General features: G+C 40.9%; 1 protein-coding gene across 1 annotated transcript; it reads right to left on the reverse strand.

Annotated features, from left to right (window-relative positions):
• Positions 1–1,416: 1,416 nt before the first annotated feature.
• SMARCD1 (SWI/SNF related BAF chromatin remodeling complex subunit D1) lies at positions 1,417–12,804 on the reverse strand. The gene is made up of 13 exons (XM_075199120.1): positions 12,530–12,804; positions 10,678–10,865; positions 8,679–8,721; positions 8,466–8,588; positions 8,247–8,369; positions 6,759–6,875; positions 5,144–5,245; positions 4,898–5,059; positions 4,713–4,810; positions 4,495–4,630; positions 2,895–3,017; positions 2,709–2,810; positions 1,417–2,616 (listed from the first exon to the last, which is right to left on the reverse strand). Exons 1-13 carry the CDS (start codon positions 12,683–12,685, stop codon positions 2,563–2,565), a joined length of 1,527 nt encoding a protein of 508 aa, XP_075055221.1. The 5' UTR covers positions 12,686–12,804; the 3' UTR covers positions 1,417–2,562.
• Between the last annotated feature and the right edge of the window lie 2,078 nt (positions 12,805–14,882).

A 14,882-nucleotide genomic window follows, 5' to 3' on the forward strand; every position in this document is an offset into this window, starting at 1 on the left:
TAAGATGTAGGAACTAAAAACAAAATACCCATCACTGGTTTGGCATGAGATCTATAGATTAACATGCATCAGTATAGCTGTACTAAAATTTAAACTATGATGAAAATAGGACTATGGAATGTAGAGTAGTTTAGAGCTATCCATAACATGGATATATAATAAAAATGCTTGATGATCCGGCCACTGGACAGCATCACTCTACAATTGAGTGGTTAATTTTACCCATATTAATATAGCAGCAACCAATTAATCAATGTAAAAGTCAAGACATAAAGCTGCCATGTTTTAGCAAACTTCTATTAAATAGAAGTGTCTGTCTCATGATAAACACTATTAAAATATATATTTATTTTTAAGTTTAGTATTACTATTGGCGGGGAGTGCAGAACAAAATGGACATGTAGGTAACACTATTAGCTAAGTAGTTGTAATGCCGCGATTACAGCACAATGAGTAAGGAAACGCGTACAGCTAGCTAGAGTAGCTGCATAATCTACAGACATTCATTCCAAAAATAGAACTGTGGAAACACAGATGCCCTCATTAAAACTATGTTTAAAAATAGAGAGATAAATTGTAGACTTTAAAAACAGCTCATCCACTTTCTGACAATTACCTTTAAAAATGCATTTGAACACCCTGTACGCGTATTGTGGGGACACCTTTCATTTTGCTCAGGATTTGAAAATTTGGGACATTTAAATGTCAGGAAGTTTGGTAACTAAAGAGACTATGCTCCACTAAGGCCAACTCCTTCATGAAGGACAGATATCTTCCAGGAGTTCCCGGCTTAGACGAGGATTCAAAGTAATAGACCTTCACCACAGTTACGGGGGCGAGGAATGCATTTTTTACAATGACAAAGTGAAAAGGTCTCCCACATCCAACAAGTATATTTTGCTTTTAAGACCGATCACGGTTTACTAGTTCAGTTTTATGAATTCAGCCAAATACGGGAAGAACAAAAAAAAAAAAATCAGAGATTGTCCGAGGACCCAAATTGGAATGTGTGTGCGAGGTCATCAGATTGTCTGATGACCGTTATCGGTATATGCGTCATTGACAGTTACAATTCACACTGCACTGTCCACATGAAATTAATTATTTTCTTTTCTGGATAAAATTTTCCTTTAACTGTACATGTGTGACATACATTCTAATATACTTTCAGACAAATGTAAGACATTTGTAATTGAGAGTTGGGTGATGGTTATTCCTCTCTTGGGTTAGCCTATGCATAATAGATTTCTCCTATTCAATAAACATGTTGAAGGACGGCATAGTAGCTTGGCAAACGGTTAATAACAGAATTAGATAGCAAGGTTACATACATTAAAGACCATGAATACATCAAACCATCTACTTTTGGTTGCACCCCCAGTAGTGTATTTATAATTAAATGGACAAATACTCGTCTTAGTCAGAAGTCGCTTTTATTAAAACTTGGCAATGACTACAAGATACAAAACAATATTTTGGTCCATCAAAACCATAATCCGTTTAAAAATAAAAAAGGCTACATTTTATGAGAATAGAGGTGCTCAGGGCACATTCAGTGAGGGAGATTGGAGAACTTCTAGGGAAATACCCTGGAAAGCAAAGCAGCATATTAAGAGCCCATTCTTCAGACTGCCAATGCTGTATAATATGTTACTGTACACTCTGCTGTGTAAAGAGTCCTTCATTAATGAAATCTACTGACCAATTTATCAGTCCAAAAATATGTAACCATTTCCTCTTAAAAAACCCCTACACATTATGTGGGCCACTAATCTTATTTAGTATACACCTATGTCGAACGGCACAGGTAAAAAGGTCTGAACACAAGTCCATCAGTGCTCCTTTAAATTATACTTATGTGAAAGGAGATAGTAAAGTGTACACAGATCGCTACACGCAGTGGAGGCAGCCATTTTGTGAGGTGAACCAATAGCGAACCTTCTCTTATCTCACTAGGTATAAGTCACATCCACGTCACATTATAACAGCGTTCCCGATGCCTCGCTTGTCACTAGTTCCTAAAGACTTGAAAGGCGGCATTCTCATGAATGCTGGTTCAGCCCCTAAAATGGCTGCCGGCATGGTGTGTAGATAATGTACACTTTAAAGGTCTATGTCCATGGATAAACATGAAGGTTGTTTTACAAATACATTTGGAGCACAATGAGAGAAAGGGACTAGACAAGGGGCTATTTTTTTTGTAGATTTGTTTTTTCTTTTTTGTCCGGGAGAATAGTAAGATAAACATAAGGAGAAAAGCAAACAAACCAAAAGAACAAACACTTAAGGGTGAGGGGAGGATCTAAAAATAAAAGTACTTGTCCCTTCAGGGTATCATAGAAGTCTAGCCCTCAAAATATTTCCTGGCCTTAAACGTATAATCTGGGGCCAGTATAAATAGCGCTATTAGTGTGTCCTTATTCCACTTGTCAGTCATTTGGTAGAGGCCTCAATAAACGTTCTAAGCAGCTTCCTAAAGCCTCAAAAAGATGCTGAAATGTTGGCTACCAGGAACACTCCATTAAATACATCCATGGGCAGCTTTCCGTTGCCAAAGCCAGTCTATGTGTTCCTGATCCCTAGAGCTTGTTCCAGCTCCTGGCGTCTTTGTTGCACCTACAGGGAAGAAACGGGAAATAAATGTTACTCTGTTGTATTTGCACATCCACTATCAATGTATCTTCCACAAGCAGGTGTAACGTGTGTACCTTGGAGTAGAAGTATCGGCACACAGCCTCCTGAGCCCAGGGCTGGAAGTAAAACTCTGCTCTGCGCTCCTCTTCTGGATTGCCCACAACGTCAGTCATAGTCTGAGGACAGAAGAGGTGTAAGAAAGAGTGTATACAAAACAGGAACACTATGCTCTTACACCACTAGGTGGCCTTCTCACTCACCTTGAGGTCACGGCATTGAGACTGGAGCCAATCATTGATGAATCCTTGAGGGTCACGGGCAAAGCTTAACATGAACTCCCTCTGAATCTTCAGCTGATTGATAGTCTCAATAGTCTCATGGATCTAAAAAGGATGTATATTAACCACCAGGATTAAATGGATGCCATTTTGCAGAAAGGTCAATAGAGTATTAGTTGGAAATGATGCATTTCAGCAGCAGGAGGATTGAACTAATGAATTCAGTAGTGAAAGCTACTCCATAAAGCATTGTAAGAACAGAATGGCAATAACTTACACCCAGTAACTTTTTTATTCTAAAATAAGAAGGAACCAGACAGACCCACCTCTACTGGGGAATATTTGAATGTGAGCACTAATCTGGGATGGGAAGAGTTGTATCATAGACATCTACTTTGACTCCACTGGCTACAATGGATATTTACTTGTGTATAGAAAGCAGAACAGGCCACAAAACTGAGAATAAAGAGCACATCCGGGAAGAGGTCACTTACCCTGGAATCAAATCGCTACAAAATGCAATGTTCCCAGAACTAATCATCTATGTGAGAATGCAGACAGATCTATAAATATTACAAACTCTACAAAACAGTCCATTAGTGAAGGTTGATAAGACTGCAGCACACACCAATAGTCCCTCGAGGAGAGACCTCTTTAATACTTCTATCAGAGAGCATGAAAGTAAAACTACCTATTTTCCCAAATCTACGCATGACATATTACATGCTGTAGTTCAGTGTTTCCCAAACTCAGTCCTCAGGGACCCCTAACAGTGCAGGTTTTCCATATCTCCTTGCTGGAGCACAGGTGTATTCATTACTGACTGACACATTATAATCAGCACTATCTGTGGATCTGTTACAATGTGTCAGGAGGTATGGAAAACATGCACTGTTAGGGGTGCCTGAGGAATGAGTTTGGGAAACACTGCTGTAGTTTAATTTTCAGTGAGTGCCCAAAAGATCCTATTCACAGACCAACAACAAGGACGACAGAATGGCTGCAATATGCAATGTACAATCCAAGCATTAATGGTGGTGATACAACAGATAACTAAATATAAAAACACAAGGTCTAATATTTAACTTTGCCATTTATGGGAAAGATAGGTTTTGCATCTGTGTTTTTCTCCAGTATGTTCTGCTAGGTTTTCCTCTAGTACATTGTGACTTCTTGGCCAGATTAAACATATGCATAGCTTGTAACTACAGCAAAAGTAACAGACTTTAGTATGGGAAGGGGTCTTCCAGCATTGAACTAACTAATAGCTGGCACAGGCTGTGCCACTGAACAGAACACTATTTATTTATTGCTTCTTTCTGTACTTCTCAGCCATGCATATACAAAACCAAGCAGAGGTGTCTAAGACAGTGTTGGCTAACCTGTGACACTCCAGGTGTTGTGAAACTACAAGTCCCAGCATGCTTTGCCTATAGCAGCTTATTGCTGGAAGGGTATGATGGGACTTGTAGTTTCACAACAGCTGGAGTGTCACAGGTTAGCCAACACTGGTCTAAGACAACTATGCATTACCCAGAACAATGTATTAAACCTAGCACAATTACAACTGTTCATATCTGACCTTATTATCAAGAGCTGCAATTTCTTGCTGGCTGGATGTGGATAGCAGGAAGGAATTCATTTGGGTTTTCAAAGTATCATCCACCTCAACGTCAATATCATAACACGCCGTCTTCTTCTGGTCATTGGGATCCACGCTGTCGGCAATATAACAAACATACATGACAAGGCCGGGGCACAGCAATGTTATGTGAGCAGTAACCTCAGGACCCTCCTTACCTGATGACGTGATTGATTATGATAGGCTCGGGTGGCATGAGGAGGGCATGGAGTCTCTGGGGAAGCTCGGAAAATTTCATCCTCTGAGATTCAAAGATCTGTGGTGGGAAAGCCACGCAATGGTGAGGACATTACAACCAACAAATTGGAAAGTCAAAAGGATTCCACATATAATAGGCTTTTACCTGCTGTAAATACTTGTCACTGATTATGAACTCTCGTTCATGTGGGTCCTGAAGTTTGTGGGTTTTAATGTACTGCCACAGGGCTTGGATAATAACTGGGCGAGTCTGGGTGTGGATCCCAAGAAGGCGAGCCAACCGGGGATCAAGCTTAAACTGAGGTGGCTGAGGACAGAAGAGAGCGCGTATTAGAGCAGCGAGGAGGACAAATCCTCAGATACAGCAGATATGTTTATACCACACACATACCTGATAGTCCAGCATCAGTAACACGGTACAGCGCACATTTACGTCTCCTGGACGCTTGACCTGAAATCCATCCGTCTCCTGTGTGGTCGGCGTTCTGTGCCACTGCAAACATTCATTATTGGTAAAAAGCTAAATAAGATTCAAGTACTTTTTATCCCTAAACTTTAATAATAACTATACAAGGACATGTAAACCTAAAATATAAAATTAATTCTATAAAACATTTGTTGTGCAAGTGGGCTCAAGCTGTTTTTATTTTATCAGTTCATTGCTGCTTAGATGGCTAAAGGAAGCTGATTGTCGTGTCCATCAATGGGAGGTCTGCGGTATCCCCCCTATGGTCACATCTTTATTTAAAGTCAGTGATAAACAAAATTCAATAGGCACTAGTGATGTCTAGTTTAATAGAGATATGGGCTGTATTTTCATGACTATTGGTCAATATATTAAACCTTAAAATGATGCATTGCTCAACTATTTTCAAACCAGCAATGTCCTTTAAGCAATAATGGCTTTGATACATTGGCTCTATTACTGAAAGGCGTTTGTCACTGAGCTGTACAGAAGAGGAAACTTAGGTCCTCCTGCTCACTGGCATTAATTTACAGTGTTGTAGAAGCAAGAAAATTAGTCTGAAAACAGAAAACATTGTTTCTAACAACCCCAAATCCACTGGCAGTGTTACTTGTATATGGGAGTGCCACGATAGCATTGCATGTTCCTGAACCCAGCACTAATTAAGCAGTATACAGACAACACACCGCTTTGAGTAGCCTGCAGTCCCATGTTTACATGTTGGTCTTGTGCCTCTTTACATGTATGTAATGTAGTAATAAGTGATCGCACATTAGAGAGCATTATGAAATCATAGCATATTACATGGGTGACCCCAGCCAGGTCTCCCATACTTCAACAAGGATCTTCAATCTTACATGGTAGTGCCAACATTACAGGAATGCAGAGCACACCACGTTTGGTTCTGAAAACTATACAAATATTAAACTGTGGAAAGAGGTTAAACTATATAACAAGGCGAGTATACTAACACCTTAATGTTGTGGTATAACCACCCAATTCCGGTTAATTCAAAGCTCTTAACACATTTGTGTATCAAACCACCAGGCTGGACTGGTCTCATCAACGTAAGGGTGAAGAGAGTCTTGGAAGGTGGTGTAGATGTGAAAATGCTATAAATGAATGAAAAACTAGTAAAAGAAGAAGTTCACCTTTGTAGACCTTCCCCTCTCTCTAATCTTGTCCACCATGTAGCTAGTGACGGTTTTCATTTTAAATATACCAATTTGCTGTAACTGGCACATAACACATTGCTAAGCATTCAAGCACCTTAGGATTCTGGTCATCAAACAGGTTGGGGCCCCTGCTGTAACAAAGTGGCAACTGTAATAAAAGTAACAGTGTCCTGCAGTGGCCACATTAGATGTCTACGTGTCATTGGCAAGCTGTAATACATGTTGTTTGTGTGCTCCTGTATAGAACACATCTACAGATAAAAGCAGTGTCTCTAATTTCATATATACATGTGTCATTAGATAGAACGCAGCAGGTGTTTTAGTTTGGTGAGATGATGAAGGGAGCTCTCTGCACTGTAACATACCTCCACCAGGTGATTATCTGGCCCATACAAGTCCTTGTCTAGTTCAATCACCAGAGACTTGAAAAACGAGGAAAACTTCCTTTTCTGTTTGGTAGCATCGTATTTGGACAAAGCTGCCTGCAAGACAAAATTACATCATCTTTTACCATTCGAATCTCAATTGAAACAGTCTTGATAATTGCTTTTTTTTTTCCTTCTATTCTAGATCTACATCTTTCCAGGTGGTAAAAGTGAAATGCCTGACAAATCCCAGAACGTTCCATAAAAGGCAGACTACAGCAATTTTTAGGTTTAGGTGGGGAATCTCTTTAATATTAAAAGGGACGGCTCTACTATACAGACTAGATTTTGTGCATTCAGGACAGTTTAGTTACAAAGTAGAAAAGAAGTTTACGAACTTCTCCGCACAGCAGAGTTCTGCTCAAACAAGGAGAGTCTCTACATAGACGCAGCCGTCACTCACGCGACGCAGAGAGACAAAGCTGGGAAGACCAAATGCTTTGGGAAGGGGAAGTGTGTATGAAGAACCAAGTGGATGTAATAACCTAGGTCTATGGTCCTCTACCCAACAAAAAAAACCACTGTTAAAAATGGCTTTTGCAGAGGTGCCAATCAGTTTAACCCTTAACATCTATGAGCTTACATAAGGGCTAGACTAAAGAGACTTTAAGTTGTTTGATTGGTGAGTAATTGCTTGCAGAGAGATCGACAATTTTACTGCATATTGCTTCCTTTGGGGCAATCACAGTTTAGATCAATCATCATATGAAGGGTTCTAACATAATAGGAGATATGGAGGATTTTCTATTGCAGCGATAGAAAACCTTCTCTCACCCAACATTTTGCAGGGGTACTTGAGCGATTCTTAGCTCTCTGGAAATACTGGCTGACAGCAGTAAGAGGACTCTTACCGCACTCTCAGCCAGTACACAGAACCTGTATTGCCGGCTCATACATGCACAGTGGAACTGTGGACTCAGATGGGATTCCAGTACCACTTGCAAGCAATTCATTGCATCTATTGACTATAACGGGATGAGCAATTCATCTCTTACACTTTTATTTCAGGCACTTCAGGGCAGTAAATGCTACTTTAACCCACTTGACCTGTCTTCAGAGAAATTAATTTCAGGATTAATCGCACAGAGGCAGTATTGTCTAAGGAATTATTCTGAAATTTAGTCAGACTAAAATGCACCTATATAGTTAGTGTAATGCTGAACTTCAATTATTCAGAATTTCAGAAAGAGAAAAGTTTTACTACTATAAAACAAGATGCTTCAGTGTTTGGATTGCCATTGTATTACAAGAGGACATTTACAATATGTTTGTGTTCTGACCAGGATCAGTGGGCGTTTTGAAACCCAAAATGCAGACAACTAAGGGAAGCACTCGCAGTAGGCTCACAGATGGGCTCCTCATTTTTAGTATTAAACAGTTTCACAATGAAATATTAAAAACTTGTCGATCTATCCTGTCTGTACTTACATCTTCAAGGAGCCGGCCTTCTACACGCAACTCCCAAGAGGCCACAGTCCCCTCCCCATCCTCGACATCAGACTTTGCTGGGTTAAAGGTGTTCGATATAAAGATCCGGAGTTTCCGTTTTTGCTGCAAAAATAAAATTGTAAAGAAAAAAATAACCAGAGTAATAAAAAGAAAACTGTCAATCAAATCCCACAGCAAGTTACTACAAGTCTAACATACCTTGATCGGTCTTTTCAAGGCTTCCTGAATATCAAGACGTTTTCTCATAATTGTCTGATCCAATTTCCTCTCAAAAGCCAACAAATCCATATAAGCCTGAGATTCAGGTACAAGCTCCCGAATCTGAGGAAAGGAGGACAGGAGGTAAAACCAAAGTAATAACGTAGATGACCCCCAAACATTGCATTGATAGACCGTTACCTCAACACTCACCCTCTGAGGTAGAATCTTATCAGCCATCTTCTTCTTTTTAGCACTTTACAATAGAAAAAAAGAAAGCGAGATGAGCCAAGATAGACAGATAAACATAAGTGATAGCACAATACCTAGTTACTGCCTTTCTGGTCCAATCAGATAACAGTTTCATTCTACTCTGACACTCAAAGCTGCAGAAGCCCATTAAAAGGACACAACACAAAGTGATGTTTTTGCATATTAGCATTTTGCAGTGTGTCATCTTTCAAAAATATCCTTGTGGGATAAAATATGCATGTGACCCACGGCAGTACTCAGGAAATATGAAACCGTTTTAAGGCTTATGTTACATACATAGAACAAACAGTAGTTTGGATATAATAATCCGAAGTAAAGTATTTTCCAGAATGACAGAGAAAGAGACAAACTATAGCGAAGAAAGTCATTCATAATTACAGAGGGCAGCAGATGCTTAGAACAAACTTCCTACCGTATTACAGATAATACAAATATGCTTCATGTTCTATTTAACTTGAAAAAGCTAAAGAGGCAAACTAGATGAAACATTCATATTTTGAGGTGTTACTGTACATTACAAGTTTGGTGTAACATGGGCGACTTTTGCTGCCCAGACAATGTGCAAATCATGACATGACCAAATAATTTACTGTTGATTTGACCAGAGTTTCCTCAGTACACCAAGTCACAGAGAGGTTCAAGGAAATGCAGAGAACACCTGAATCACACTTCATCTGCCAGTCGCCACTAACAGACCAAAGGTGAAGGGGATTTGTAGCCGGTTACCATGAGACCCCAGTTAAAAATATAGAGTGCTGGCAATAAGGAACGACCTACTAGAGCGAACTCAGTCTACCCTGGAGTGAAAAAAAAAGTATTAATCCCTATAAATTATAGCCCTAGTCTACCCTGGAGTGAAAAAAAGGTATTAATCCCTATAAATTATAGCCCTAGTCTACCCTGGAGTGAAAAAAAGGTATTAATCCCTATAAATTATAGCCCTAGAGCAGTTACATCTAGGGGTACAGTTACTAAACTACGGGTTTGAGAAAGTGGAGATGTTGCCTATAGCAACCAGATTCTAGCTGTCATTTATTTAGTACATTCTACAAAATGACAGCTAGAATCCGATTGGTTGCTATAGGCAAAATCTCCACTTTTTCAAACCCGCAGTTTAGTAAATAGATCCCCTGGAATCTTTTAGAACACACACATTTTGGGTGTGTCTATGCACAAGTTTAAATCTGGCGCTCCAGAATGTAGGTAGGTTCGCACAGCATTCTGGGTTATATAACAGATGCCGGCAACTCTACTGGCACGTACGCGATGTCTTCTCCTCACAGCGCAGCATGACAACAGCGCTCGGAGGTGAAAGACAAAAGTCCTGATTGACGCAGGACACGGCTCCCCAGGAGTTAAGCGCAATGGCTGAAATTTTAGGCAACAAGAAACAAACCTCCTTTCATTTCCCTGCTCAAAATTAAAGACACAGGGAACATCTTCTTATATTACATCTGTTTCCACCCACTGTACAACACACTACAAGAGATTAAACAACTTTAGTAACTGTGTATCCTTTGTGAAAATAACTTGCAAAGTTAACTATTGCGTTTGGATCACATGTAGGTCTATCACCAGAAGACACATTTACTATTAGTTATGATGCTGAAAACTAGTCATCACCATTTATTTATATAGCGTAACTAATTCCGCAGCACTGTACAGAGAACTCACTCATATCAGTCCCTGCCCCATTGGGGCTTACAGTCTAAATTCCCTAACATACACACAGAGAGACAGACAGAGACAGACAGACTAGGGTCAATTTTGATAGCAACCAATTAACCTACCAGTATGTTTTTGAAGTGTGGGAGGAAACCGGAGCACCCGGAGGAAACCCACGCAAACACAGAATCAGGCTTAGTATAAAGACAGAGTGAAATGTGATCTACCAAAACAATTTATGAAGAGACTAAAACAAAAGATCCATTCTGATTACCTGTGGTTCCTATTTTGAGCTGCCTGTTGTTGCTGCACTTGCTGAATTTGTTGAGGTGCAGGCCGCTTACGGGATTGGTCCATGCCTGACTGGGCCATCGGTCGAGCCGCAGGACTTCCGCCATAACCTGGAGGCCCCATAGCTGGTCCCTGAGGTGTCATTCGACTGCCCGGAAGAATCCCTGGCCTCTGCAACAAACAAAGGTAAGCGTTAGCATAGAGAACACTAACCATATCAAGCACTTCAGGATCAACTAAGGCAGCAGATGACACAGATTAAAATAAATATATTACACACCCCCAGGCTACAAGAGAATACACATAGCAAACTGCTATAGAGAGTCTTCATCAGACAATGTTAACGAACAGACATACAATAATAGTAGCTTTTAAGCTGGGTACACACTACAGAAATTTCTTCTGATGTGATATTTTTGACTGAAAGTCACGATCAGCATGCCAATTCATGCATATAGACTTACCTTCAGATCTGTGCTCTTTATCTCTGTTAACCATCGGCTGAAAAGATTGTGACTCTAAACTTACACCGCTGGTCGTGAACAATCAGGTTCTAGCTGTCATTTTGTAGAATGTACTAAATAAATGATATCTAGAGTCTGGTTGCTATAGACAACACACCTCAGAATTTGCCCGACATCAGTCCATCGGTTATAGAGTTTGAGTCCGATTATAAAGTTAAAAGTTTCAGGAGGGCACATACAACCCAATAAAAGGTATCTGAAGATGCTAAACCTCCAAGCTCTGGTTGCTTTATTTGCCAAATACTGATAAGGTCAGTCGCATCTTTCCCACTGCAATGGTCCTTGTTACGGTAGCAGTTGTGCTGCATCCGTTTATGTGGGTGTGTGTGTGTATAGTATAATACACACACATATATATATATATATATATATATATACACACACACACACACACACATACATACACACACACACACCCAAATGTTTACTGCAGGCATATTACTGCGCATCAGTACTACTAATCGTTAATTTCTGGGCTGTACTACTGCTAGCGGCATTTTACTGGACGTTTCTGCTAATGTTGACATTTCGGCATTAGCAATAACCGTGCACTGAATCTACAGTCAACCTATAATTGACAATTCAACTGCTGAGGTACTGCTTCCGTTTTATTAGCAGTGTCTCAGATTTGCACCTCCTCCATCAATCTTGTATATACTTGTTATGTGCAGTTTGTCGTTCTGATATATGTACTAATGGTGAATTATTACTGTACATTGCTGCTACTGCTGGCATATTACTGAGCATTACAACTGGTGGGTTAAATGTGGGAATTACGGTTACTGTATTACCCTATTAAGTTATACATTTTTAACAAATTATTTTTGTATTTTAAATACATTTCTGCTTATGCAAAAATTCACAACTGTCCTTTGCGTCAAAAAAAAAAGTTTTCAAAATATACCAAGCAGAAATCAAACTAGAAATACTACATGTATTTCTAACTAGCATAACTTGTAGTGTGAATACATGAAAATGAAATTCCTAATTTAATAAGCATACTATATAAACCAATCATACCCTTATATGACCTGGCACTAATGGCAGATAGGTAAACACATCTATAGCGCAGTGATTCCATGTTGAGCTGTACATGAAGTGTATTAGGTTACATTGCCTGCATAGACCCCCCCATTCATATTATAATGGTGGGGCTGGGGGCCCGGGTCACTGCAGACCCCGCACCTCCCGCCCGTACAGACACCAGGGATAGGACACACAGGCGGCGGCCCTTAGTGTAATCAGAGCCCGGATAATAAGATCCGGTACTCCGGGGTATAAGCCACGGCCACCCCTCCTGCCCCCTCTTACCGGGTAAGCTGCTCCAGGCATAGGAGAGCGGTACATCCCCTGTCCCGGGGCGGGGCCCATTCTCACAGCTGGGCCGGGCGTCCCAGGGCCTAACGCGGGCGCCGCCGGCCCAGATCCCCCCGGAGTCACCGATTGAAAACCAGCCCGCGCCGCCATCGCTTTGCAACAATGGGGCAGGAACCGGAAGTACCGTGTCACACAAGGGGGGTCGCAGTGCTCGCAGAGCGGCGTTACAATAACCAGCCGGCATGAATGGGAGACCGGAAGTGTATTACCGCCATCTTGGATGAGGGAAAACCTGGAATGCCGGGAATTGGAATTAAAAGGCTAATTACTATTCGGTGGCAGCCATATTGATCTATGGCAAATCACAATGTTCATTCACTAAGTGTCAACTGTTTATTTAGGTACCACAGTACAGTTAGATACCCTTGCACTTTACAAACAAGCAATTACGCCCATTTGCGCGTCATTCTGCTTCCCTGGCTTATATAAACAGTGGTTTATTATATGAGCATACTTCATCTGCCCAAATAGTAAATGGCGGCTGGAACTGTTTTCTTCGCAATCATTTCCGGTTGGTAACAGGGTGATCCCTTCATATGCGTATAATGAATGAGGGCCGTTATACGGCTCTATGGAGCGCCTAATGCTGGTAGCACATGCGCACTTGTACCCTGGTGGGTTGTGGAGACTAGCGCCCTCTACTGTTTCGAAGCAGTTTAGTCACTAATCACGCTGGAGCTCTTGATATCGCCCATGTGAAACCTTCTTTATATACCAGTGCTGCCTGCTCAGCCAATGTTCATATCCCAGGACCAGCTATGTAAATCCAAACATATAAGCAGTGTTGGTAGGGTGTGTGGAAGTGACTGGCAAGAAAACACTTGCAGCGTTCATTTATGATTTAAGGGTCTATTTATCAACTGGAGGAAAGTACAAAAACTCCAGCAAAAACTTCAGTTTAAGGCTTCTCCCTATTTAACAAAGTCACCAGGCCAGCGATAGCTATTGCCAATGTCCTCCTATTGCTATAGCCATCTCTGGATGGCAATAGCAGGAGGGTAATAGCTGCACAAATTATATATTTATTTTTTCCGAAAATACATTTACAAAGAAAAATTTCTGTTGTTTACTGTTTGTTTTACAGAAACGCTGTCAGCCTGTATTCCTGACAAGAATCTATTGGTAAATAACAGTGAGGAAGATTTTCTATAGCTGTGATAAGCAGCAATAGAAAATCTTATAAATAGACCCCATGGTCTAGATATTTTTACAGTATGATTCCCTTGACCATAGGTGGGAACTTCTCCCATAGAGTTTATGTCTTAAAAAAAATATTATCTGTGATAATAAGCCTCACCTCAAATTGTAATAGTTACTTTGATGTTTATCCCTATTACTGAGGGGAGAAGTTCCCACCTATACTAACCAATGATATATGTGTGGTGTGGAATGGTTTGCAAAGAACAAAGGGTTGATTTACCCCTGTGCACTTCCTCAAAGAAGTATGTTCTTATATAATCCCTGTTTGCCTGTGGGCGGTGGTAGGGTCTTAACCTCACCACCTACCCTGTAGCACTCGCAGGCAGGGGTGTTGAGAGAGGGGGCAGGTAAAAATTACCTGGGGCTGTCTGGGGGCCCACTGGAGCTCTACAATTCATATTTTTCATACCCCCCATTCGCACACTTGCGAATGGGGAGGGGGGGGGTTCATCTTCCATATTAGGTGCGGATCCTTGTGGTCTGTCCCCCCTCCCTCTCCTATGTGTGCTCTGTCAGTGAGAGCCCTGGGGTCTCATAGGGACGCGCACCACATGACAGGTGCCGTCCCATGTGTGAGTTGCTGCAGTCAACGGGTGCGCGGATTGAACAAGGTAAGGGGGATGTTAATATAGAGTGTGTGTATTATGTTAATATAGTGTGTGTGTGTGTGCAGCAAGTTAATATAGTGTATGTTATGTTACTATAGTGTGTGTGCAGCAAGTTAATATAGTGTGTATTATGTTAATATACTGTGTGTGGGTACAGCAAGTTTATTATAGTGTATGTTATGTTACTATAGTGCAGTGGTTCCCAAATTTTTGCAGTTCGCGGCACCCTTAGAGTCTCCAAATTTTTTCAAGGCACCCCTCCAAAATAATTATTGAGCAGTCCTGTTTTAGAAGTAGTTGGGTAAAAAAATTATAATAAGTATTTAGGTCAGGACAGAAATACTTATTTAGTTGTATGCAAAAATGCCCCCTCTGCATCCATACACTCTGCCCCCTCTGCATCCAGACACACTACCACCTCTGCATCCAGACACACTGCCCCCTCTGCATCCAGACACACTGCCCCCTCTGCATCCAGA

This window comes from Mixophyes fleayi, chromosome 2 (genome assembly GCF_038048845.1).
Source record: "Mixophyes fleayi isolate aMixFle1 chromosome 2, aMixFle1.hap1, whole genome shotgun sequence".
Classification (NCBI taxonomy): Eukaryota; Metazoa; Chordata; class Amphibia; order Anura; family Limnodynastidae; genus Mixophyes; species Mixophyes fleayi.

Coding starts and splice junctions, on each gene's coding strand:
- SMARCD1 (XM_075199120.1), bottom strand. CDS start 12,685: ATGGCGGCGCGGGCTGGTTTTCAATCGGTGACTCCGGGGGGATCTGGG. Junction 8,370..8,465: donor CCTTGAAAAGACCGATCAAG/GTATGTTAGACT, acceptor TTATTTTTGCAG/CAAAAACGGAAACTCCGGAT. Junction 6,876..8,246: donor AAGGCCGGCTCCTTGAAGAT/GTAAGTACAGAC, acceptor TTTGTCTTGCAG/GCAGCTTTGTCCAAATACGA.